The sequence below is a fragment of the Copidosoma floridanum genome, unplaced genomic scaffold, assembly GCF_036245765.1.
Source record: "Copidosoma floridanum isolate Cflo_tuat_1 unplaced genomic scaffold, Cflo_Japanese_pri ptg000014l, whole genome shotgun sequence".
Classification (NCBI taxonomy): Eukaryota; Metazoa; Arthropoda; class Insecta; order Hymenoptera; family Encyrtidae; genus Copidosoma; species Copidosoma floridanum.
In genome coordinates, this window is record NW_028321891.1 from 5,755,112 (window position 1) to 5,781,741 (window position 26,630).

The 26,630-nt window shown below is 38.5% G+C and overlaps 5 protein-coding genes across 9 annotated transcripts; 3 read left to right on the plus strand and 2 right to left on the minus strand.

The window, feature by feature from the left end:
- The first annotated feature begins 297 nt into the window (after positions 1-297).
- LOC106641116 (CB1 cannabinoid receptor-interacting protein 1) lies at positions 298-7,005 on the plus strand. Its single transcript, XM_014355374.2, has 2 exons — positions 298-502; positions 6,438-7,005. Exons 1-2 carry the CDS (start codon positions 321-323, stop codon positions 6,766-6,768), a joined length of 513 nt encoding a protein of 170 aa, XP_014210860.2. The 5' UTR covers positions 298-320; the 3' UTR covers positions 6,769-7,005.
- Positions 7,006-9,107: 2,102 nt separating this feature from the next.
- LOC106641112 (RNA polymerase II-associated protein 1) lies at positions 9,108-14,337 on the minus strand. 2 transcript variants are annotated; one of them, XM_014355370.2, is made up of 10 exons: positions 13,737-14,337; positions 13,467-13,660; positions 12,537-13,388; positions 12,186-12,454; positions 11,945-12,114; positions 11,710-11,869; positions 11,352-11,634; positions 11,172-11,275; positions 10,234-11,081; positions 9,108-10,159 (listed from the first exon to the last, which is right to left on the minus strand). In XM_014355370.2, the coding sequence occupies exons 1-10, from the start codon at positions 13,978-13,980 to the stop codon at positions 9,630-9,632; spliced, it is 3,654 nt and encodes a 1,217-aa protein (XP_014210856.2). In that variant the 5' UTR covers positions 13,981-14,337; the 3' UTR covers positions 9,108-9,629. The 2 variants fall into 2 exon arrangements, with proteins under 2 accessions (XP_014210856.2, XP_014210854.2); XM_014355368.2 differs by having other exon boundaries at positions 10,234-11,093.
- A 2,758-nt stretch (positions 14,338-17,095) lies between these two features.
- Positions 17,096-18,886, plus strand: SelR (methionine sulfoxide reductase SelR). The gene has a single exon (XM_014355373.3). The coding sequence runs from the start codon at positions 17,604-17,606 to the stop codon at positions 18,174-18,176; it is 573 nt and encodes a 190-aa protein (XP_014210859.2). The 5' UTR covers positions 17,096-17,603; the 3' UTR covers positions 18,177-18,886.
- subdued (anoctamin 1) lies at positions 18,488-26,617 on the minus strand. 4 transcript variants are annotated; one of them, XM_089592203.1, is made up of 12 exons: positions 26,570-26,617; positions 26,040-26,286; positions 25,257-25,561; positions 25,056-25,181; positions 24,515-24,988; positions 23,953-24,337; positions 20,917-21,149; positions 20,608-20,802; positions 20,062-20,488; positions 19,776-19,981; positions 19,465-19,707; positions 18,488-19,363 (listed from the first exon to the last, which is right to left on the minus strand). In XM_089592203.1, exons 2-12 carry the CDS (start codon positions 26,044-26,046, stop codon positions 19,067-19,069), a joined length of 2,898 nt encoding a protein of 965 aa, XP_089448329.1. In that variant the 5' UTR covers positions 26,047-26,286; positions 26,570-26,617; the 3' UTR covers positions 18,488-19,066. The 4 variants fall into 4 exon arrangements, with proteins under 4 accessions (XP_089448329.1, XP_014210857.2, XP_089448331.1 ...); XM_014355371.2 differs by lacking the exon at positions 26,570-26,617 and having other exon boundaries at positions 26,040-26,303; XM_089592205.1 differs by lacking the exons at positions 26,040-26,286; positions 26,570-26,617 and adding an exon at positions 25,664-25,773.
- On the plus strand, positions 21,787-23,841 carry hd (humpty dumpty). Its single transcript, XM_014355372.2, has one exon. The coding sequence runs from the start codon at positions 21,910-21,912 to the stop codon at positions 23,536-23,538; it is 1,629 nt and encodes a 542-aa protein (XP_014210858.2). The 5' UTR covers positions 21,787-21,909; the 3' UTR covers positions 23,539-23,841.
- Positions 26,618-26,630: the final 13 nt, after the last annotated feature.

Sequence of the window (26,630 nt, forward strand, 5' to 3'; positions counted from 1 at the left end):
AACCTCTCGCTCTACTCGTGTGCACGTATCGGTGTGCCCTCCTCTTCCGCGCAGTGGCGCGCCAGCTGCCAGCAGTGCGCCTCGCGACGCCCCGGGCGTAGCACGTATAGGCGGACGAGTACACGTTGCCGAGCGCGGGCTTTGTTAATTTTTTTCGGTCCTCTCATTCCGCAACGATCGTTACAACGTACACTTTGATGACTAACTACTTGTAAGAGCGGAAAAAAAACAAAAAACAAAAAAAAAAGGAGTAAGTAGTTCGGGGAAGGGGGGGGGCAAAAGCAGGGGCCCGGCGTCTTTGGTCGAGATAATGGGGCCCGATGGGCGGCAGTGGCGCTGGACACTTCCGCGTGACCCTGTCGCTGCGCCGGGAGCCCAACGCTCGGCCGGTTTACTGCAAAATGGAGACATCGAGCAAATTCCGGCAGCTGAAGACCGTGAAGCTAAGCGCCGAGGCGACCTACAGGCTCGACATAAGCTTCAAGCCGCCCCGGGTCCTGCAGTGCGTATACAATCACACAACCACAGGCTGTTATTTTACACACGTTTTTACATTTTAGCATTTTTTTTTTTTTTTTTTCTTATCTCATCTGCATGCCCTATACATGTATCATCTTCCGTATGCAACCCTCCGCGGCGTGCGCCTCTCTCCGTATACTTATCGGCTGCTTAGCTTGCAACTTGCATGTTTGGTGCAACTATGCTAATTGCATACAAATACAGTTGCCTGCTGATACTGCATATAGTCGTCTATTACGTGCCAAAGCTATACACACGTCGAGGCTGATGCGAATTTTTACACACGTGTATAATATACTAAGTACCGTGGCTGTGGGGACGCGCACCGCGTGCTTCTCCGTATTTACGTGTACTAATCAACTTATATTATACCTTTGGCAATCTGATGTGGTTGTACGAATATGGGGATGACGATGATGACAGGATTTCCCGTGTTTTTAAACTATCTACGATCGAAATTGTTGAGATTTTATGCAAAAGTAATGAGATTCAGCTCTTTTTTTCCATGTATCATTAAACGATTTTATCGCAAAGAAAGAAAAAAAAGGAAAAAAAAATAATAATAAATAGCAAGGACTGTATTTAACGATGTGAAACAGCACACGAGGTAACAAACGAGGGGTAATTACACGCCAATCGATAAAAAAATTTTGTTTTACATTAAAAGAGTCACGCTCACTTACACGTATACCTGTACAAATCACAGCGAAAGATAACGTGCATTAAAAAAACAACGAATAAGTACTACACGCGGACACGAGTAAATAATAATAATAATAATGATTAAAAAAAAAACATGCTGAATTTCTTATGTCAACGTGAGAAAGAGCTGCGCTTACATGCGTATTATTATAGTAGTCGGGCATGGCAAAAGTTAAATTATACAACGTAGCCTCTTGTTCTCGCAACGAAAATAAATGAAACGCACGGACACAAGTAAGTATCCAAGACTGAAAAAAAAAAAAGTAATAATAATAATAAATAAATAAACATAAAGAGCTTAAAGTTTATGATATCGAGTACAAGATTATACGGCGATTATGAGGGGCACGTCACGTGTAAGCGATAAATACACACGCACGTGAGAACAGGAGAGAAGGAGAAGATTTGCACTGCGCGTATACCTATCGGCCGAACATCCGATTGTGTTGTGTATAGGGTATATACTTACATTTTGTGCAAATCCCTTACATCACCACACGGCACGTCATTCAAAAGGCTATAGATGCTTTTATCCTTTCTCTCTCTCTCTATGTACCTTCATATTCATAATACCTTTGTACAATATTCTCAAATCCCCGAGCGCCGCCCTCAGTTTCATTTTTATAGGTACAAATACACAGGAGTTACTTCACCTTTTCCTTTGTTCCTCCTCTTTTCTCCTCCGTTCTCATCATTAAAAAAAAATAAAATAAAAAATAAAAATACATTCTATTTTTGTACACCCATCTCCGATGTATTTGATGCGTCAATAGCAAAAATGTCCCTGCATGCAAATAATCGCGGAGAAAGGTCTTCTTTATTTCAAACGATTGTATATAGTATACATACACCCATTACGTATAGGCGGAGTAATTGTCAGAGTGGATGAGTGCGCGAGCTTTAAAATTTATGGATCTCCGTATTAATAGTGGATGCATTTTTTAGATGAAAGGATGATGACTCGCAGCTTTTATACGTTGTACGGAAGGTGATGTGTGCAGCCGATTAGGCGATTACCGAGTGAATTGGTAATAAACAGGTGTATGTTATATGTTACACGGGGCAACTAATATGTTATTCGTGTTTGATCGGCATATTTAATTCAACGCGCGGATCTGTGACGGATTCTGTGGGATGTACTATTATCATACGACTGCACGAGAGATGTATTCGTGGAAAGTGTACATACCTACGCTTTTCCATGCAAAACTTTCGACCGGAGGTTCGTTATCTTCCGTTTGTTCTCGCAAAGATATGGAAGTGCTGTTGAATAAATTATACGCTCCTTGTGAATATAAGCTTTTCGTAGTTACGTTTCTGTGCGTATACTTGAAATCTTACAAGACCAAGCCGTGCCGATTCGGTGGGGGGAATCTGCTCGTGCGACCGAGCTACGTTTTTTACCGGTGCATAGAGATGAACAGCGATATCTTTGAATAATTTACCACACCTTAAAATCAATTATTCATCGCGTGCAAGTCCTTTTAAATAATCTGTGTTTGTGCGTGTCTATTATTCGTGAAAATTAATACAAGAAGGTATAGGGATCCAAAATAATTTTCAATTTGTCAAAATTCAAGATCGGCAAGTTTTTCAAAGATTTAAACAAAAAAAGGTACCTCGTCTTTTTTTTTATTTTTTTCACCGTACTTATAGGGAATTGACAAAAAAGATTACTGAACTTAAGTTTGGGGATATTAGAAAGGCACACACAAGACCCTGTGTCCCCAAAGGCACACCTTGAATAACGTTTTTGGCATTCGCCCAGAAGGTTGGTTTTTTTCGCGGAACGCCCATATACAGCGCTTTGGAAAATAGAGCGCGCTTCCACGTTTTTTCTCCCCCCCCCCTTCTGGTCACACAATTAATTTCCGCACTTAAATGCATTACCGTAAAATTCAAGACGCAAGGTAATGAGCTAAGGGTATACGGATTAGTTGCGGTAAAACACTCGACTTTTTTTTTTCCTTTTTTTTCCCCCCCTCATCCCCCATGGCTGGCCGGATTAAAAGTGCGATCGTTAAGCGTCGACTGTATATATACGCAAAAGGAAAAGAAAAAAAAAAAACTTTGTCCCGACTTTCGAAACTTTTTTCCACGCGCCAATTCGCCACGAGTTTGAGTTGCTCTACAAAGAAGGAAAGCTATAGTGCGATAAATTAATAAACAAATGCGAATCGATCGCCGCGCGACTTGGGGTATAACTTGAAAACTTTTTTTTCTTTCTTTTCATGAGAGCGTATATTGATTTTACATCCATTGTATGTACTGGTATCTCGAAATAACGTTAGTTAAAAAATGTATTCATGTTAAGGTTACACGCGTTAAAAGAGGCTTGGCATTTTGATTTTTGTAACTGATGTATGTATAGGTAACGTGCAGTATCGAATGGGCGATTCAATCATTTTTATATAAGTAGAAGGACCCAATTAGTTTTCCCTCGTACGCACGAAAGAGCTGCATTGAAACTAAAAAAAAAGTCCCCTCAGAGTTCTCCAAACTTTCAAAAACTCTCGACAACCAGCAGATTCCAAAAATCAGCCCTCGCCCAAAAAAAAAAAAAAAAAAAAAAAAAAAAAACATCCCTCCCCGACAACGTACCCAACTATAGCAATAAACGTGTGTGGGCATACAGAGAGTGAGTTGATATAATAGTAGCTCTTCTTCGACTTTTTTTTTTTTTTTTTTTTTTTTCTTTCTCTCTTTTTCTCGGCCAAGTCGAACCGAACCGTCAATGTCAACGGGGGGGACACGTGTGTGCGTTACATATACGCCAGCGTCGGTGTAAGACATATGCACCAGTCCGCGGTTTTCCTTTAACAAAACACACACTTACACCGCGAGAAGCACCTGGTGCACGTGTGTGTCTGTTTGTACCTGTAGTAGCTACGTGCATTCGGATCTGCATGTGCGAGCGTAAGCTCATCAACCGGCTGCAACGGCAGTATATATAATACATATATATTTGCGGCTTAAAAGCGATAGCGAGTATGTACCCACTTGGTCGCTATAGATCACTTTTTTTCCGGACAACGTCGCCGACTCTTGCACGGGAGAAAAAAAAAAAATAAATAACGAGCTTGCAAGCTTGCCCGGCAAGCCCCACGGGCGCGTTCCAACGATATTTTAGGCGTATAATTTATGTAGCTGCGGTGTACACCCGAGTGTAAACGGTAAGAAAGGACTTGGGAGCGCGATTATTATCCAATCGGGGCGATTAACACAGCCAAGCGACACCGATATCGCCTTCTTGAGGCGGCCCTTGTACGACTTCGCGGTGGCAACTTTGCCCGCGGCGTCAAACTTCCCGAGACGTGTTGTACTCGTGCGCTATACCTACCCCCCCCCTTTTTTTTTCTTGTAGATATTATTGTTGTGCGATTTTGTGTTGATATGATTTGGAAGGGGGTATGGAAAAAAAAGCGCAAGTGCAGATACGGTGAGAGATGGTCAAAGGAAAAGGATTGCTCTCGCGGCTTTGATCTCCCACGAGAAGGAGCCGACTGTGCTTTTGCATGGTCTAGGTGCAGGACTTGGCTTAACAAAGTTAAACAAAATGTGAGTGCACTTACGTGCGGTTTTTTTTTTTTTTTTTATCGTCTGTTAACTCGGTTGTTGTTTAAAAAAAAAAAAAAAACACAAATATTAGATGCGCGTAGTGTTACAATGAATGCACTCGGATTTTTTTACCCAACACATATTCATGAGATTTTTTTATTTTAACAGCCGCAGCAGTGAAAGATATGCACGTGTAATGATTGCATGATTTTTTTTGTCCACAAAGTCAATTGGCTACTTAATGGGAATGAGCTTTTTTGTTTGTTTCGTGTGTAAAATATTAAATGTCGATTCGTTGCAGAAGAGCCGTTTCTCGCTGAGCTTGTTGCATGTGCATTTGGTATGTATTCCGTGTTAGATATATATATATATATATATATATATATATATATATGTGTGTGTGTGTGTGTGTGTGTGTGTGTATGTTTGTGATCGTTCAACAGACGCACAAATGCATTTTTTTTTTATAATAACAATAATACGCATGGCAGGCGAGAAAATCGGATGGCCTTGGGTGCTCGCGATATTTTCTTATTTTTTCGAAACATGGGGGCAGTTTATCTTTCTTATCACGAGAGCTTCAAGTGCGGTGGGGGAAAAACAAAAAAAAAATTGGCACTAGAGCCAAAATATGGGTAAGAATTTGGCCAAAGTTTTTCGCTGGCGCTGTTTAAAACGGTGCTCTCCACGAACACCAACATACACGTGTGTTTTGAGAGTTGATTTTACCGATTTTTGGCGAACGTTTTCTTCGCATACAAGTACCAACTTACGCGGTATTATTTCTTTTTGCTCGAACCTCATGAATAAGTAGTGAGAACGATGTTTTTTGTCGCGAAAAATAACTTTTTTTTAAATCAAAGCATAAAAATAATTCACGGGAGAAGAAGATTTATCTGCAGATCTCATCGGTACACGATAAAATATATATTTATAGGTATATAGGCGTTTACGTGCCGCAACTACCTCATAGGTAATGTATGTCTGACCTAACACGGATATCATCCACTGATTCACCGTGAATATAAATTTTCAATGAGAAAGAGAGGCCGTCTTTTATGTATATGTGTATACACAAAGAGCGCGCGGTAGCTCGGTCGGCTAGGTCGTGGATTGGCACGCGGGAGACCGTGGTTCAATTACCGGCCAGTGCGACTTTTACGGGCAAAGTACCTCTGTGTCTTTCACATGTGCTTTTTCACCACGCAATGCTCCTCGAGGAGGGTTTAGGCGACCTTCTCGCAGCATAATTGCCTAATTCCCCCTACCCCCATCCCAGTGATGGGAGGCCTCCCATCCCTCTTCCCTTCCTTCTCCCAAGTGCTAAGTGCCCATAGTAGTGCCCTTATTAAAAAGGAGCCGGACGTAGAGCACTATAATATAAAAAAAAAAAAAAAAAATGTGTATACACATGTTACGGGCATTGAATCAGAATTTTTTTTTATTTACCTTCTCCCTTTCATGAAAATCTAGGCTATTGAAATTGATGCATATCGATAGCACGTGTATGCACAGGTGCACGGAAAGGAAAAGGCACGTTTTTCAATCGATGTACACCAAAGAAACGGTGCTGCTCTCGAGCAAACTTGCAAACGAAATTCCCAGGCAATGAACGAAGAAAAAAAAAAGAAAAAAACGCAATGAAAAAATGTTTTCAGAGGCCTGGAGATCGGCGGGAAACCGGTGGAGGCGATCGAGCGAGCACGAGACGGCACGGCTTGCGCGTACAGCGCCTACCACAGCACCAAGGACGCGACGGCGAGCTTGCGAGGCCAGCGCGAGGAGTTGCCCATTGCGATAAGTGTCCAGGACTCGGGCCGGCTGAACACTTGTCTCCAGATAAAGTACTACCGCGCCGAGGACAAGCACTGCGAAATAGGACCTGGCACCGCCAAGTTGCACTGCATAGAACTCGACTGCACGAATGTAAATGGTCAGCTGGTCATGGTCGATAGGGAAAATTACCGGAAACTCGGCATAGCCACCTGACCTGACCCCCCGACGCACCAATCCATCACGAGTACACGCAGCCATAGCTGTCACTCCTCATCTTTCGAGATGAGCAGCGCTTTGGGCTCGATCGGTTGCACCGATTCTCTCATGTCGATCCATTTTTGGACGGCCGATCGAGCTTACATACGTTGCGTAGGGGCTGTCGTTGCTACTGCTGCTGCTGTTGTTGTTGTTGTTATTGTTGTTGTTGACGTGGTTGGGCCTGGTTGCGCTGGCGCTCTGGCACGAAGTATCGAACAAAATATATATATACATTTAGTGATTTTTTTTGTTTTTTTGTTTTTTTGTTTTTTTTTTTCTCGATCGAACCGACTCTCTCCTCGTTCGCGCGCTCGTTTTCGCTTGCAAAGGGCCTGGTGCCACTTTCACGGGGTGGCCGAAGATTGCACCGGGACGCCTGATTTTCTCAGAACAGAGACCGCACAAGTCTCGAATGAATGACCTCTACGAAAGACATCAATTGTAACAGTCATCTTTTATAATCCAACCACTTTTTTGGAGATCATTTTTCGCGTTCTTTCTCTCTGTTCTCAGATAATTGGCCATCACGGTAGTTTTTGGACACCTTGTACACATATTATTTGTATACAGATTTCGTTGGCGTGCACATAAATATTGTTATACATGTGAGGGACGTATGTGTGCGCGTCGCTTAGCTAAATACTGATTATAGTGATTTTTTAAATTTTTTTTTCTGTACCGATTGGTGATACAATGGTGAGGATTTTTTGGCGTTATTTTAATCAACGTTGTTCGATGGAAAGAAAGTTTTCTTCGTCAAAAATCAACAGTGTACATAAATGTTTTTTTCAGTCCCCAAAAAAACCATTGGGTATGCATTAAGTGTAATTTTCCTTGTATATTTTATATTTTAAAAATAGCAAAGCAATACTTTCTCAAGCTTGTACCAAGTTTTTAATCGCACGAGGAATTCTGATTTTTTTTTCGTCACAAAAAACTACTAATAATCAAATCCTCACCATTGATAATAATTTAAAAAGCATTTTTGCTATAAAAAGATACAAATGTAATAACTTGTAAGAAGAGACCATTATTTTTTGTTTTTTAAGTTTAAATGTAAAATTGGACCAGCTTTTAAAAAGCCACAAATATATTACCTATATTTGAATTTGAAAATTTACAAGCTTAACGAATATTAATAAAAAAAAAATTTTTTCTAACTTGCTAAGGCATCTTTTTATGATAATACATTATTAACCAAAGGATAACTATACACATATTATACAATTAACGATAACGAAAAGTTCAATTAAAATTTATAAAGTATACTTGCTACTATATCAAGTGAAATCAAAGTATAAGAAAAAAAATTAACAAGTGAATAAGCTACTGCATGAAATTAGAATAAAAATATTAAATCTTCAAGTTGCCTTCAAACGAAATTTGCTATTAAAATACGTAAAACACAAAAAAGTAGATGTTAATATTGTTTATGAAGAATTACTTTTAGCGAAGAAAAGTTAGTTTTCTGAAAACCAGTATTTGAAACACATACAAATTATTGTGTTAATATTAGAAAAAAAATTAGCTATTAACTGTACACAATTTCGTTGATAGTTTGTTAATTGTCAATAGTTTTTATTTTTATTTGTGCAAATCGTTAATTATTATTACAGATGTTTTCGTATTATTAAATTTTTTATCGATTATATCAATAATAAAATAAATGACAACAATACGTAGCTAGTCGTCAAGTACCTAAACGCAACAGCAATCGTATGATTTTTGCTGTAAATGAAAAGTTGATCTTTTCAGCGTCCAAATCGATTAATAAAATGCTACAAGTTTATCGTTGCCTAGATTTTTCCTCTTTGTATAGACAATTTTGTAGAATAATATATTACACCGGATGGCATAGTCCGGTCGTTGGCTCTGTTGTCGGAAACTCATCTCCAACGAAGTTAAGCTTTTGACTTTTTGGATGGGCAACCTTTTTTTGTATGATAAAATGTAATGTATAAAAAAAAAAAAAAAGATAATTACATATAATAATATAATGCAAAACTGGTGCTGCGACTCACCAAAGCTTCACGCGATTTAACTTTAATAATAATAATATTAATAATAATAATTACACTTTTTTACATCTCAAGCGTACTTTTTGCATTAGTAAAGATTTTTGCGATTTTTCGAGATATCTATATAAATATATCCAAGCAAAATAATATATACACCTATCACGAAAATAAGTAGAAACATATCATTCTTACGAATTTTTTATAGCTTTAACTATTAAAAGAATACGATTTTTCAAGAAAGTTTGCAAAAACTTTTTCAATATTATATTGTTTGTATGGGAAAAAAAAGTTGGTGAATAAAATATATTTTATTCACGCGTTTAACTCTTTACAGCGCACTTTTACACTGTCAATAAGTAGGAAAAAAAGTTAAAATAAAAAATTGTTTTGCAATATATCTGTATAAGTTCTTTAAATTGTACATATAATAAAATATCTTTATTTTGTTATTTAAAAATTCATGAAAATAAAAACAGCGATTTAGGGAACAAAATATATATGTATATTTTATCAATTTCCTGCCAATGTTTGAATACAAAGCATGCAATGTTATATACTACACCCGTTAATAATATACAATTATGGATTCAATTTAAATCCTGATATTTTAAACACAGAAAGTGCCGTATGTTCAAAGGTGAAAATTGCATGTAAAGTATATTTTCTGTAAAAAAAAAAAAAAAAAAAAAAAATTTAACTCACGTCATCATCCAGATCCATTCAAAAATACTAATTCACTGCGTGAATTTCATTTGGTTATTCATTACAACAACAAAGGTATAAATCTACTTCAAGTTACTACTTAAACAGTTGGGCACCCAGTGGAAGCGGAGGTGGCACGTAGTTCAGCAATTTTTGCCCAATGTTCCTCATCCTCTCATCAATGAGCAACTTCTCGATCCTCGACCTCATTACTGTGGCAAGTTTTGACGTCTCTTTGAGATACATGGCAGCGTGATGCAATGCCACTCGGTAAAGGCCAGGAGACTGTTCCTCGCGCACTGTGTTCCGTACGAGTGCGGTGATGTATGTCTCGATGAGGGACGCGTCCTTTTCCAACGGAAATAGATACTCTTCATCGAAAGGTAGGTAGAAATCCTGAGGCTGCACGCTGCAGTAACGGATAACGCCAGCGTGCTCGGACCAGAGGAGTTTACGGTAATGGATGTCGAAGCGTTGAGCAACGAAAACTAACAGGACCTGAGCGAAAATATCCACGCCGTACGAGTGGGCTGCAAAATTCTCGCATAACGCGGTGAATAGATCCGTGAATGAGCTAAGGCCTGGTACGTCGGCCGCTAGATCGAGTTTCTTGTAATTTACTTTTACTAAAAATCAGTTAAAATGTAAAGGTTAATATTAAGAGTCACAACAATGATGCAAATAGTTACAATTTACTTACCTAATTGCGAAAACACTTTCTGAGACAGCTCGCACTTTGGCGCGTGTATGAATACATCGTCGCATAAGTACAATAAAAGTAATCTGCTGAATCTGAGATGTACAGGTAGATTTTGCGTCAATTCTGGCATTATAAGCTCGAGCTTGAGAAGTTGCAGAATGTCACAGGTCTGTGAGTAACGCCAGGCCTTCTCTTTTCGCATTTGCGTGTACGCGCTAACGAGAGGCAGATATATCCAGTCTTTTGGCATGGCTGCTTCGGACCAACTGCCGTTTGGACTCACGTATTTCTCGTACAGCTGGACCGCTAGGTGTGGGTTACCTAGCGTTTCGAGGTCCTTTAATTTCTCGCTCAAGCCTAAATCTTCCAATTTACTCTCGAGAAGACGTAGATTTACACGTTCTGGTAATAGACTGTAAACTAAAATGTCGCGAACGCTCAGAGGACAGTCTGCCGGTAGGGCAGATATTAACTTGATGGCGATCTTCCATATCGTATCACCGAGCTCTGTTTTCTGAACAATCTTGAAATGATTTTCCGCTTGGATTACCGCTACCAAAAGAGAGTATTCGATACGAGTGAACCACGACCTTTCCAACGACCAGTCGCTGCTTTTTAATTTTTTTAGATATTTCTGGAAATTTTTGGATTCGAATATTTTTTTCACGTCTCCTTCATAGGAACTCTTTAAAGCATATTCGAACGTGGTCCTTAACAATACGATTTTTGATTTTTGATCCATGATAGGCTGCAACTTTCCTTCATATGTCATAACACCGAGACTTGGTAGTGATGATGGATCTCGATCGCTTGCTGGATCAAGATTACTCAACAAATTGGAAGATGCACTGCAATCAACACTAAATTTAAGATGGAGAACTCAAAATCTTGGATGCTACAGCAAAAAAAAAAAGAAATATCAAATTTTGTCAAATCACCTTAATTGGGAAAACATGCTTGACTTATTGAGCCAAGATCTTTCTAAAAATGATATGTTGTCGAGTGCTCTTATGCACTCGGAAACTAAAACCGTGTGATTCCACTAAAAAAAGTAATTGAATTATCGTAGTTAATTTTTTTAACACCTCCTAAACTGCAGATTGGACGAAAAAAATTACCGTGGGTGAAGAGATCCTCGACAGCTGAGTGCTCCACTTAGCTAACAGAATAGCTACGTGCTCCTTGAGCGCCTCGTCATATTTTGCGATAGCTATCAGCGCAGCAGCGTAGTCGTACTTCAAAGGCGAGGTAGACTCGTTAACATCAAGTGTACAAGACAAAATCTTAAGCTGCGAGATCAGAGTCAGTCTTGCGCCTGTTACACTGTCGGTTTCAACTCCGTAATGTAGGAATAGACGCCATAGTCGTAAGCTCTCGATGTGCAAGCGAACTTCTTGTCGACTTTTAAAAATAATTGCTATGAACTTCAAGGAAAAATTTCAGAATGTAACGTAAAGCAAATAAATTTTTTATTACGTGGCATCGCTGGTAACGTAGTTGATCAATGAATTAACAATTTTCAAGTTTTTCAACCTTTCAATGACTGGTCGTCCAGCATAGATAATCAAAATTCTACCTAAACGAATTGCTGCTGCGAGTGGACATCCGTAAGGCTTGCTAGAATCACGATCTGGCACTAAAAGTGTAAGTTGCATTGATAAAAAAAAAAAAAGAAATAAAATTATAAATATAATTTATGTTCGACAATTACCAGGTTGATTTAAAGAAAATGGTATGCACTTGTTGACTATAATATCTAACAGATCTGGCGTGCACGCAATATTCAGCGCAGTTTCGCGAGAATGCCTGGCAAGCCTTGCCAATATTTCCAAAGCTGCAGTTAGTCCTGCCAAAGGGAGTTGCATTTCATTTAAAATGTACCTGAAATAAAAAGGTGGCATTTTTTTCATTCCTGAAATTAATCTTCAACTCAAAATTTTTTTAATTCATACCTGATTCTAATTACAATATCCGAACGCATCAAAGCAGCGACTGAATCGAATTGTACTAGTTCGTGATCTTTTAAACTTTGGACATCATCTACATCTTGTATGGAGGGCTTCAAGATCGGTTCATCGAAATCTTCAAGGCCGAATGTTTTATCTAAACAAATTTCGTCAGTTTCGGAAAAAATAAAAGCTCTCAGAACTTGAAGTGCTGCTGTGACTACAGGTAATGCGGTATCATCCAAAGAAAAGCGCAAAAGAAGCAGTGCATTTTTCTATAATTTGACACAAATAATTCAACTGTACAGGTAAAATTTTTGGCGTGAAAACTATTTTACTTTTACAAAGTCAATATACCTGATTAAGAGTTTGTAAGAGGGACGGCTGCAATGCTCTATCGTACCAACCCAAATGAGTTTTTTCCAAAATATGGGCCAAGGTAGTTAGAGCAGTGCAGCGCTGCTGCTGAGCTGCTGATCTACTCAGTTGAAGCAACTCTTGAAGAGAATATCCTGGTCGCTCGGGCTCCTCGCCGTGATGATGAAGACCCTTATCAACCGTCAGACTCTCATCGTTAAAAGGAAGAAGAGTTCCGTGGAAATCAAAGCGTGCATTATATGGTTCTGCCGTTGGTTGTGTCTTATCTTCCTTTTGCGACAAGTCTTCCATCCATTTTACTTTTTCAGGCTCAACGTCATCCATGTGTACCCAGCCTTTTTCAACTGCATCTTTGACTATATCTACTACAGGTTCAGGTAATTCTAAATTTTTAGTAGCTTCTGAATCTATATCCATTTTATTGTCTAATAAGTGAGAGACGCTTTTGTCATCAAAATCTATTTTTTGATTGTGCTTTGAGGCACTTGGCTGCATTTCGTCTATTTCCATGTCTTTACAATTATCAATACTAAATATCTTATCTTTTAATTGATTTCTTGATTCTTTTATTGATTTTATGAAAGCTATAGTTTCAGGATTCAGCATAGCTTCAAGATTTTTTTTCTCTGCCAAGATTTCTTCTTGGCTCATTCCTTTTAATTTCTCCACGTTTTCTTCATGGATTTCTTGAGCCCAAGGTCCTGATACAATATGACTGGAAGTTGATTTTGTTCCTGGTTTTCCCAGATCGCTTAACGATATTTCTTTCTTGTAGCACTGCTTTGAGATTGAACGTAAAAAAAGACTTTTTTTGGAATCTGTGTCCTCCAACTGAGATAACATTACTTGAAAATTATTATTATACATGTAATTTTGTTATGAAACATTTGATAAATGACTAGATCTCACCGTTTCTGGAGATATAAATACAGCTGGGAATCCTGTATGCAAGCTATCTTCCAAGTTTTTCCCAATTTCTGACTTAAATTCCGACGCATCCGATTTTCTCTCAACTACGTTTCCTAGTATGAAATTTACTGGAAGTTCTGTATAGTTATGAATGGGATCAATCTTTTTGTCATCCTTAGATACATCAAGTTCTTCTGGAAAAGCAAAAAAAATTTTTGACTTTTTTTTTTATAAAAATAAAAACAAATATAATCAAACAAGGCCTCCAACCTGCATCCTGATTTGTAACACTACCGCAAAACTGACTAGTACATATTCTCTTTTTTTCGGCCTCAGCTTGTCTGTCTCGTGCAAATTTTGATTGTTTCTTTGCCAAAGGGGCTGTGGCTCGTTTATCCACCACTTGAACGCAGGGAAGCAGCTTTTTTTCCTCGAAATCTCTTTGCATCTGCAAAAGCTCTTCTTCGCCGTCGGCTGGCCTTGGTCTTTTGATGGGCACAATATTATCAGCCATATTTTCTCTCAACTAGGTATCTGAGGTATCACTCAAATGTCCAGTTACTTATACGTTTTACACTAATAAAAAACAAATTAATGTGCTCAAAAACTTTTTCCTTATAGCATTGTTTTGTTTCGTTTTAACAATCAAGCTATCAACAATCGCCACCAAAATATGGAGTGAAAGTGAAACAGATGAAGAATTATTGAAAAAATATTCTTGCTTTGCCGTAAAATTTCAAAGAAACTTTTGTTAACTCTTTTATGCTGTACATAGGGGTCTTCAGAATTTTCAGATGTTTTTTTTTCATTTAGTTGACCTACACAAACCTTAACCTTTAACGAGCCTGATACGCGCCATACGCGGCCTTATTGGTGACCAAGAGCTGAGGCGAGGCCCGAGCCTCGGGCCCCGAGGGTGGTGTCAAAAATCTAAACCAGCCAAGGTTAGGGAAAAACTACAACAACCTGATAAACGCCAGAGATTCTGGTAAAAGCGGGTGTGTGGGTGTGGGGTACGCACCTAGTGGTTTACTGCTGGCAGAAACCCCTAGAATCTAGGGGTTTTTTTCAAGACAGATTCCCTAGAAAATAGTTTGCGGAAGTCCGCGAAATCCACAACGCTAGATGGCGCTGATACAGAATCTGGCGTTCTGGCGTTTACCAAATTACCGCCAGAACGCCACATCTCTTAGAAAATAGAATACTTAGAAAAATCTCAATGATTCGTGGTAATGCGAAATATTTTTTGTCAAATGTAAGAGAGTGATCTCTGCGAGTATGCTCTTGTCCACGCGCTCTCTGTGTCTCGCTCTCACTTTGATGGCATAGACAAAATTACATATCTCGAAATTTTCAGTAACGCGAAGCACAAGTAAATCACCAAATCGATAGGAAATTTTTTCTCTACATGCTGATGATATTTTTATGTTCACACCATCCGATATCTTTTATAAGATGTATCGAATTAAACTTTAAAAGCCAGATCAACGGAGTTTTTGAAGGTTTTAACATTTTGAAGGGTTTGTATGTTGACCTATAGGTTTGATTATGTGAAATTCCAAACATCTTCCTTTGGACATCAAAATAAAGATCCAGCGGATTCTTTACACCAGAGACCAGAGCTCTGCGAACTCCGCGAGCAACTTGCTAATTTCGACTTAAAAAAAATACCCAAAACTGTGGAATCGTTAGCAACGTTTGCAACCGCTTTGTAAAAAACTGTCGGATCAAGCAGTTTTGCAAAAAAAAATAAATTTGATACCGTCGTGCGAGAGACATAAAAAGTATCTCATCCACCCTTTGTAGTGTGTCTATACTATCAAAATTGATATCGATCGTTTGCAATTTAATTGTCGTTTATGTTGAACAGTTGCAAATTGTCATATTTTTATGTATAGCAGGTAAAATAATTATTTTTGTCGAATGTGGAATGTGCGATTTTTTCTCAATACAATAATACATAATACGTATTGCTGCGCATGCGCCGTGTATACAGTTCCACTAGCGATGGGATATAGTTCCGGCCAGATTTGGGAATTCTCTAGGACCCAACCTCTCTGACGTGGGAAATCACTAGATCAAAAAAAAATTAGTACCAAAGGTGACGCGCGAGATTCAAATAAGGTCCAATAACACAAGCATCCATCACCTGATGACCCGGGGCGCTCACTGGCCACTCTTTTAAATAAATAATTATTAATAACACCAGCGCCTGTCACCTGATGACCCACGGCGCTTACTAGCCACTCTTTTAAATAAATAATTATTAATAACACAAGCGCTTATCACCTAAATACCCGGGGCGCTTACTGGCCACTCTGTTAAATAATCAATTAATAATAACACAAGCGCCTATCACCTTTTGACCCGGGGCGCTTACTAGCTACTATTGAATAATAAATTATCAAGTAATTACAAGAGCGCCAATTAAAAAGATCTTTGTCGTACTAGATAGGCAATCAAAATTGTGATATAATTAATGTGTTATCGATCAACTTTTTATCATTTAATAGTGTTGCAAACAAGTGTCCTGGATCCTCAGGAAGAAGGTGCTTGACATACTTATTAATAATTATTTATTTACTAGATTTGCAATTAGCGCCCCAGGTAATACGGTGATAGGCGCTTGTGTTATTTATTAATAATTATTTATTTAACAGAGTTTCCAGTAAGCGCCCCGGGTCAAAAGGTGATAGGTGCTTGTGTTATCAATAATTATTTATTTAACAGAGTGGCCAGTAAGCGCCCCGGGTCATCAGGTGATAGGCGCTTGTGTTATTTACTAATAATAATTTATTTAACAGAGTTGCCAGTAAGCGCCCCGGGTCAAAAGGTGATAGGCGCTGGTGTTATTAATAATTATTTATTTAAAAGAGTGGCCAGTGAGCGCCCCGGGTCATCAGGTGATGGATGCTTGTGTTATTGGACCTTATTTGAATCTCGCGCGTCACCTTTGGTACTAATTTTTTTTTGATCTAGTGATTTCCCACGTCAGAGAGGTTGGGTCCTAGAGAATTCCCAAATCTGGCCGGAACTATATCCCATCGCTAGTGGAACTGTATACACGGCGCATGCGCAGCAATACGTATTATGTATTATTGTATTGAGAAAAAATCGCACATTCCACATTCGACAAAAATAATTATTTTACCTGCTATACATAAAAATATGACAATTTGCAACTGTTCAACATAAACGACAATTAAATTGCAAACGATCGATATCAATTTTGATAGTATAGACACACTACAAAGGGTGGATGAGATACTTTTTATGTCTCTCGCACGACGGTATCAAATTTATTTTTTTTTGCAAAACTGCTTGATCCGACAGTTTTTTACAAAGCGGTTGCAAACGTTGCTAACGATTCCACAGTTTTGGGTATTTTTTTTAAGTCGAAATTAGCAAGTTGCTCGCGGAGTTCGCAGAGCTAGAGACCAGAGTGTGTATTACAGATATAGGTGAGAGCGAGAGACACACCGCGACTACCGCGAGGTCCGCGAGGGGCGCGAGGTCACGTGTGTAACACACATATGTACATACATACATGCAGGGGCATGACGCAGGACAGGACGGAGGCGGCAAAAAAGAAGAACGTCACTTGAAGCGGAGAGTGTGTGATGCTATTATACCGCGCGCTTTCAAAAAGCCGTCGAAAGTGTGCTCTCTCGATATAGTTCAGACATCATCATAACTTCCGCTGCGTACTCACGGCCAAAGCTAAATAGTTATTTTTAAACGAAAAATCAGAATATCCGAGAGAGAAAGGAAAATAAGCTCTTGGCGAGCGCGGGCTTGGATCGATCTCTTTAATCCCACGCAGAGTCACGAGGCAAACAAAACGCGAAAAAAAAAGTGCAGTGTAAGCCGAGAAGAGAAGAAGGTTGGAGTACAAGAACATTCTACTCCAGTTCCAGTCCAGTCGCCGACGAATTGAGATCGTAGCGTACAGTGGTAACGGAGATATCATATACTTTGGTACTTCTATTACCTACCCTAGGCTATAAAAGCACAATAAAAGACGCAACAGAGCGCACGTATAGGTAATCAAGACACGACACAACGGCGTCGCTCCGTCTCTTTTTATCGCGTCGTGTGTTATTATTATATCCTACTGGTGCTGCTGCTGCTCCTGCAATGCTGCTTTACAGCAGCCCAAGTCGGGAGTCGCTGCGAAGCGGTCGGGAATCGCTGCGTAAGGCTGGCGACTATCACCCATCGAACCATCAAAACAAACGACGTACCTTCTCCTCTTCGTCCTCGCCTACTCCACCGACAATGTCCAAAGTTGACAAGACAGAGCTCAAGAGCCGATTGACCCCGCTCCAGTGGCATGTGACGCAGGAAAAGGGCACCGAAAGGCCCTTCACCGGTTGTTACAACAAGCACTATGCCACTGGAGTCTATACCTGCATCGCCTGCGAGCAGGAGCTCTTTACCTCGAATGACAAGTACGACAGCAGCTGTGGCTGGCCGGCCTTTACCGACGTTTTGGAGCAAGGCAGGGTCAAGCTCAATAAGGACACGACTCTTGATATGGTCAGGACGGAGGTTACCTGCTCGCAATGTGGCGCACATCTAGGACACGTTTTCAACGACGGGCCCAAGCCCAAGAAAAGGAGATTCTGCATCAACTCGGCCTCCCTCAACTTCCATCCTGGTAGTCCTACTGATGCCACTGCTGCAGCTGTGGATGACAAGAAAGAGTGAGAGTAAGTTGTATATATACTTACAAGGGCACGAATGAGCAGTGCAGGTTGAGCTGGCACTGGAGAGATCGAGATTATTTTTGTGAGGCTTTTTATCGATACCCATACTTGTTACTTATTCATATTATTATTATTATTATTATTATTATCACTACGTGAGATTTGTATATAAATATATTTAAATATTACGAAGATATTGGTTTTTTCAATATATATAATATATTAAAATAATATAATGTACATGGATGATGAAAAAAAAAAGTCAAATTATGTACGTTTTTTATTTGTACGAAAATCTCTTTATTCGCACCTTGTCACAGTCACATATACAAATATTAAGTATACCAGTCGTAGACTCTTGTTTTTTATGTAAATTCAATATGTTTACATTGTAATAGTATCATCTCAAGTATAGAGATTATGTAAAAATCACAGACATATATGATCATCACAAATCACAGAACAATCATGTACATGTAGGTGCAAACCTTGATGGAAAAAAAAGGAAACAACCTTTAACGAGACAAAAAAGTCTAAAAACGTTTGCTTCTCTCAAAAACTTGAGTCACTACTAACGATCTTGATATAGTAGTCTATTTATAAATTTAGTGAATCATAAGGTAGTCAAGATCTTTAAAAAACTTTCAAGTACAAACTATAATTTTCTTCTTTGACAGATGAAGTTTAAGTACTTCAATTTTTCGAATATTAAATCAATATGTGTAAGTACGCTGTTGACAAATATTTGGTCTCTAACAATAAATTGTATAAACTCGAGTCCTTAAAAGTACTTGGCAATAAGTATTGAGTACCTTCAAAAAATCTTTAAAAAAACGCTTATTCACAAGTCAATTATACAGACTTACACTCACAAATCACAAAGTCGAGGTTTTAAAGTTTAACAGGTTCGCTTTTGGAAGAATCAATAGCTGGAGTCACGGGACTACCGTGAACCTCTAAATCAAAGTCATCGGCGGTCATGGAATTTCTCAGCCGATTCCAACGATTGAGAGAGTGCCTCTGCGTCGAAATCTCGTTGCTGTTGGTCTGCTTGCGCGCTCGATCCGCTTCGTGCTGGATGATGATCTCGTTTGTAATGTAGGCTTCGCGCCGTATCTTGTCACGAAGATTCGAACTCATGTCGGGGATGCACCATTTTACCATAATCATTACGAAAGCAACGACATTCTGAAATTTTTCGATAACAAGATTAATGTTTTAATAGACTTACTGCATGTTGATTGATTGAAAAAAAAAAAAAAAAAAAAAAAAAAGTTAAAAGTAAATACCTCAAAAATAACAACAAAAGTCAGTCTGGCAACAAGTACTTGCCAGAAGAAATTCGTGTATTTGTACGGATGCTCGGAGTCTGGTGACTCTCGATAGTCGGGGTAATAACAGATTTCGCTACTGTTCATTTTAAATTTAGATAAAGAGTGGTCCAAAAATCCTGTCAGGGAGTAGTCCTCCGAAACATAAAATCGGTAAACCAGCCGCGGAATAAAGTTGGATGTAAAAGCGATTATAAAAGCCTGTTGATAGAAACTAAATTAAAAAAAAAAAAAAATTTCATGACATTAATTTTTTTTTTTTCACTTACATTGGTAATAACGGAGAACTTTGATACGGAATCCAAAATTCTGTACCAAACTCCTATGTCCCGAACTCGTTGACCAACAGGCCGGCGGTACATGGTTAGCAGCTTTTTCGCGTCCAATCGCATCTCCAAGAAATTGTTTATCAAAGCAAAAAATGGTGCGAGTGGGAATGCAGCCACGAAAATTGTCACGAAACCATATTGCAAGACTGTGAAGAGGAGCTGAATTTATGTCTCGACCGATTTCAAAAATAAAATAATAATAGACTTAATACCAGATCAAACGTACTCATTTCCAAATATTCAGGAAACAAACTTCTGGGTCCCCACTCCACGAGCTTATAATCTCTGACCCACTGCAGATGCTTCCTAGACCATCGTCTCTCTGGCGTATCATCTGATTTCTTAAAACTTACCCTTATGGTATTCATCCACTTGTAAAACAAAGGTAACAGCATTTCGAATATCGAATTTATAATTTGTTTTCCTATCATGATTATGCTCAATTGAATGCACAGCTCCAACAAACAGCCACCAGGACTGCACTCCTCTTGGCGCGAGTTAAATATAAGGTTGTAGGCACCGGGACGGCCAATAAACTTGCCTTTGAAGAAGGCTATGTAAAATATAGAGGCGTAGTAATTGATAAACTCCAACAGATAAATCTTCAATGTGAGGCTGTCGTCGAATTCCGTTTGGGTACGTGGAAGCTCGAGCTACGTGAACAAAAAAAAAAAAAAAAACAATTATAATCGAAGCTAAATGATGAGGTTTTTTTTTATTCGCGTTGTAATCAATAGATATATGCTTTTTTTATTTCAGTCGTGTCACCCACCTCAGTTAAGTATTCGGCTAGCCAAGTGTAGATCCAATTAAACACAAAGATGCAACCCAAGTTAATGAGTGCCGCTGTTACTGACACTTTGAGACTGCTCGTCGAAGCATCTTCGTCTGAGTGAGCTTGAATAGCCGTCAGTACCGACATTCTATACAAAACGACACCCAATACAGTAGCCATAGCTACGGAAATCTAAAAAAATTATTCCATCATTGCATTATTTGTTAAAATTGGAATCGTAAGAAAAGCATATTTCTTTCTACCAATTGTTTTGTGTGATTATAAAAAAAAATAAAAAAGGATTACCAAAAGCATGATGACCGAGAAGCTGAAAATTGTGACCGGTAGTTTCACCTTCCAGAACGGCACTTTTGGTTCGAAGGTGTTAGTAACGAAATTCATAATTTTTTTCTTGCTGTGCGATAATCTGGCCAAGTACTCGGGCCTCGGATGCTCTTCGTGAATGTCCAGGCTCGTCAAGTCCCATCGATGCGTTATTTCGGCGGAGTAGTTTTTCCACAGCTCCAAAAATAAAGTTGCTAAAAAAAAAAATACAAATGCATATTATTTAAGCGTTTCGGTGGCCACACACTGACAACAATAAAAACGTATAAGTTTTTTTTTTTTTTTTCACTTTTTATGATTGTTGTTTTTCAAAAAACTCTGAACAAAATAATTTAGGTTCTAAAAAACGAATCATTCGCGTGCAAAATAACATGAAATGAAAACAATTAAACAATCTAAGTGGTGCATGCTCTGTAGCTTTTAAAAGAATTAAAAGTCCGTTTAAATAACTCCGATGTAATGCGATTGGTTGAGAAATACATGCAGAGAGAATAGACTCTAGACTTTGTTTGCATCGGCAGCGCCGTGGGTGCGTTCCGAAAGTCAGATTCACCGCGTAAATGGCAACGCTGCTGTCACAGATCGTCACATAAGGTAAAGTGACTACTGGAGCTGAGGTCCGAAATGCCAAAACAAATCGCGCTTTTTTCCATAACACCGTCGCTAAAAATCACGATTTGTTTTGGCATTTCGGACCTCAGCTCCAGTAGTCACTTTACCTTATGTGACGATCTGTGACAGCAGCGTTGCCATTTACGCGGTGAATCTGACTTTCGGAAGGACGGACGGCAGTAGTCACTAGTCAGTAATGTAATGTCAGTATACGTAGTGTGTATTGGCCGGTAATGGCGATGAAGCATCCTGATTCCTGATAAAGAATCAAAGAATTTCAAAACGAGAAAAGCACTAAGATCACAATCGCAGCAGCAACAGCATCAGACGATTAATGCAAAAATGGACTGGACGAAGCCGGACGAGGTAATGAAATTGTTCAACTTCAAACTGCGCAAAAACGCGCTCCAGGCGAGGTTCAAAGGTACGAGCATCGGTGAGTCGCAATCCCAATCTTTTAATTCGAGCAGCGAATTTTCACCAACTAGCCACGTGACGAGCCTCAGTCAGCCAGTCACGAGGAAGCGAAAGAATCCTTTTCTCAAGAATGATCTGGAAAAGAAGCTCAAAGAGTCGTCCCTCGATCTCGATAGTACGGACAGTACCTTTGAACTTTTAAATTTCCACACCAACAGCAATTCAAAGATCGACAAGAACAAGGCCAATGAGCTGCTGGACACCTGTCTCAAACAAGAGGCCAAAGTTGCTGCAGTTACGCATACAGTCCCTGCCTACGAAGAGCCCAAAGGGAAAAAGTACATGCCAATCGATTGGACACTAAAGAGTAAGTTTAAAATCATGTCTCCTAAGCCATTTGCCTGGAATGTCAAATTGAAAGCTAGCGAGGAGGCTTCTGGAACAACAGGCTTTGTCAGGAGGCTGGATATTGGAGAAACAGGAACAAATCTGGACACTAGCCCCAATGCCAGATTCCATCAGTGCTGTTTGGTGTGGCAGCATCCTTCTATACCTTGGATGGAACTCTTTCCAAGATCTCAGAGCAAAATGAACGTGGCTACCAGCGACGTTGTGGCTTTGACTCAGCCCATGAAAGATGCACTGTTTAATGACTGGTGCAATAGTTTTAGATCGTTGTTTCATTTAGTGCGAGTGCGTCAGTGTCCTTACTTTTACGCTTGTAATAATAATTTTACGGTACTCTTCAGAGCTGCTGGTATCTGTGGTATTTCTGAGGTGCAAGCACTATTAACACCCAGTACAAGAGGATTGAGAGAAGCAATTAATAACGAAGGAATTAAATTCTACATGCCATTAAAAGCCAAACCAAAAAAGACAGCATCCTCAGAAATTAACGAGCTCAATGGTGTCGCAGAGGATGACGAGGAAAATGATAAGTGGCTAAAAAGTGTAGGTATCGAAGAATCCGAGATTCGGAGAATAACTGTTTCACAGGTGAAAAATCAACTTGGACGTGAGTGTGATCTCGACAACATGCACGAATCGTTGATATTTGTAAAAGGTATGGAAGTGCAAGCTCTATTTAACTTTTTAATTAACTGTAAGACAATTGTGACAAGCTGTGGACCTTATTCTTGTGTACCTCCAACTCTTTTGTCACCTGTTGCATTTCACGGTGCCACGTTAAAGCCGTTGAAAGTGAAAGACAGTGTCGTAAGCAATGGTACGGAAAAGTTTTATTCGCTAGAGCTGACAGGGCCCATTCTTCCTGAAGTTTTACCAACACTATGTTCGCTTATGATAAAGGATCAGGTGGAAAAATTTTCCGTCAGCTGTGCTCAATTGAACAACACAAAAGCGTTTACATTGGCTAAGCATGGGATAGAGATAGAGGAGGAAGAAAAATTACCACAGAGTGTGTTTGGACTTGAGAATTTAACTGACTGTGGATTTAATAAGCATATACTCAGTCATTTTTGTAATCCCGACCCAGACAGAATTCAAAATTTTGAAAGCCTAACGTGTACTGATTCATTGTATACCTGGTCCTAAAAAGGCTGATCACACATAATTTTTCAACTGTTTATTGCAAACATTATTTCAAATGACTGAAAAAAATGTACTTGATTACAAAACATTGTAAGTCCATGAATTTCACCACTGATCTTTTAAAATTAAGTTTTAGCTTTTGACGACTTTGACTAAAAATGTAATTTTACAAAATAAATGTGTTGAAATTTATATTAATATCTGAAAGACTTGTGTACATAAAGAAGACTGTCAAGGTGATTAATTAAAACAATATTTTTTTTAAGATAGTGATGTAAATATGTTTGAACTGTAATTTAAACTGTCGTGACCATAAAAAAACTATTATTTATTCTATGTAAACGATCGATTCTAAATTTTATTTAAATAAAGGATATAAAAGAACACCAAAATAAGTTTAGTTTAATACAAACTTACCCCACAGAGACATGAAAATCGCAAAAAATAAAGTTGATGCATTATCAAAAAGATAAGTAACTTTGGAGTGTAAGCAGGTGTCATTTAAATTCCATGTAGTGCAAAAATTACACTGCGAACACATTGTACGATTTGATTTGCACACGTCCTGGATAATCTCATCGGAGCCCAGAGTGAGTAAGCTATACGTAAAGCAGAGCAGACCAACTATACTTGCAAAAAGCAGCATGTGCGTGTAAAATCCCAGCCAAGCAAAGTACAGGCCGATTTTCACTCCAAAATACTCTTTGATGTAGTCCAGTGGCTGGTAGTGAAATATCTTTCGTATGCTCGCCCATTCTGTGTACAAGAGGTATCTCATGGAATCGCGTGTTTTCAATGTGCCCTAAAACAAACGTTATTTTATATTGTATGTGAACTGTGTAAATAAACAACAGTTTTATTTGTGTGAACTTTCGAATAAACTAGTTTTTTTGTTACATTTACATTTGTAAGAAATTTTTATTGACAAAAAAACCACTTTAAATCATTAAAAAAAAAAAAAAAAAAAAAAAATACTTACATCGTGCAGCGGATACGCAGCAGTGTAAGTTTTTTCATTAATCAATCTTTGGATTCCAAATGCAAAATCGTTCTTTTTGTCCATGCTGAATCCAGTTCTGTCTAATATAAACTGCACGATTCTCGAGCGTGTGGCCGGTGTGAAAAATTCAGGCGAATCAATGTCGAACAAATACTCTTTATCGCGACTGTAAACTGCCGTGAACTTGTGTTTCATTGGAGGAAAAATCGTCGGATCAACGTAATACTTGCTCATGACGCGTCGAAAAAACGAGTTCATACCCTGAAAAATTTTATTCTGACGAGGTATGCTCAATCCTTGTATCTCTTTCATTGGCATTCTGAGCTTTAATATTTCGGAGTACCTTCGCAAAACTTCAAGGGGAGTTGTGATTTTGATGAAATTCAAGCCGCTTAGCTCGTCACGTTCGTGTTCCAATTGTAAGCCTTCATGTTTTAAATTATCTTCGAAAATCTGAGCGAAAAATTTAGTCAACAAATAGTCTTTTGAAAAAAAATATCATCTCAATTCATAAGCTTACTTTTCTTATGTCTGCAAACTTAAATTTTGATGCCTCCTGATTGTATCCATCCCATACAAGCACAAAATCAATGAGACGAATCCCATCTCTAAAGTATAAGCTAGTGTTGACATCAACAGGTGAACACTGAAAATAATAAATATTTTCATTAAAATACCGATAATTTTTGTCTTTTTCCTTATTAAAAATCAATCCAATTACCGTGTTGGCATTATTGTTTCTATTACAGGCCCTTCCAAGCTCATTGAAGGAGCCATCCGGCATTGTCTCCTCAGTTCTGTTTTCCCCGATTATACTGACACCATTTAGGGGTGCAAAGTTTAAGAACACATTGTCTTCGCTATTGGTAACTGAATCCTTACGAAAACTCGATCTCGTTGAGTAGTATGCACTTGCCAGATTATTGGAACTACTGCCTTCAGATTCGTGAGCAACAAAGTCTGCATTTTGGTCTAACTCTTTCATTTTCAGTGTGGGTGAACTAACACTGACCAGATCGATGGTTTCTGTAATTGTTTTCAACGTTAAAATATTTTACGAAACTAATACAGCCAATCAACTTAATCATCAAAAAATAGAAAATTTTATACAAAAAATTAAAACTATACTTTTTAAACAACGGAAAATACGAAAAAAAAACAACTTGAAAAATACGTGTATACAATACGAACACAATTTAAAACTGAATTTCTTTGATTGGGCTTTAATTAAAATGCAATTATCAAATATTTAAAGCGGTGACAAATTCCGTTAAGCGCTTATATCGCCGAGACTGACAAATCCGTGAGTAATTAAGTCATGGACGGATTTGTGGCATCTTATCATATACACTTGCGACATCAGTATATTATTGAACATAATTAATTAAACGACAAGTCAAATTAGATGGTTTCCTGATAATATGTTTCAAAATTAAGCTCCGGAGACGTTACCCACCGCGAAAATAGCTGCTTGAGAAAAAAAAAATCACAGCATATTACTCACCTTCCATTGCTGATGAAGATTCTCTTGAAATTTATCGGTGTTTTTCACATCATTAATATCATAATCTCCAAGCCGAAGGACAAAATTGCACATCTTGTACTTAATTGTCTAAGATGTCAAGTATTTAGGTATTTTACAGCTCCGAATGCTCCGATTATTGGTTGATGGGGTGTAAATACATGTGGGTATCTTTTGTGTTTACGACTACTCACTGTCGTCTCTTTTTTCTCGCCTTGATTTTCGTTGCCTGGGGAAAACTCCATTTTTGAAAGCTCGTCTGTTCATTTGTGTTCTAATTATAAACAAATGTGCACATGTATATATATATATATATATATATATATCACGTTTGTATTTTGCGAAACTATATGCGTCGTCTGCACATAAACACGATCGAATCCGGGAGAAGTGGGGGGAAATTTTTACTAATTTGAGGTTAGGTTACAGATTTTTGCGCAGAATCCGAATTGTTTACATATGTTTACATGCAGCTGTATTTAAAATATAAGTATACATACGATAGGACGTACCTAATAAGTAATATCCAGAGGTGCAGAGATACTATTTTGGCAAAAAAGGAATGGCATTTTT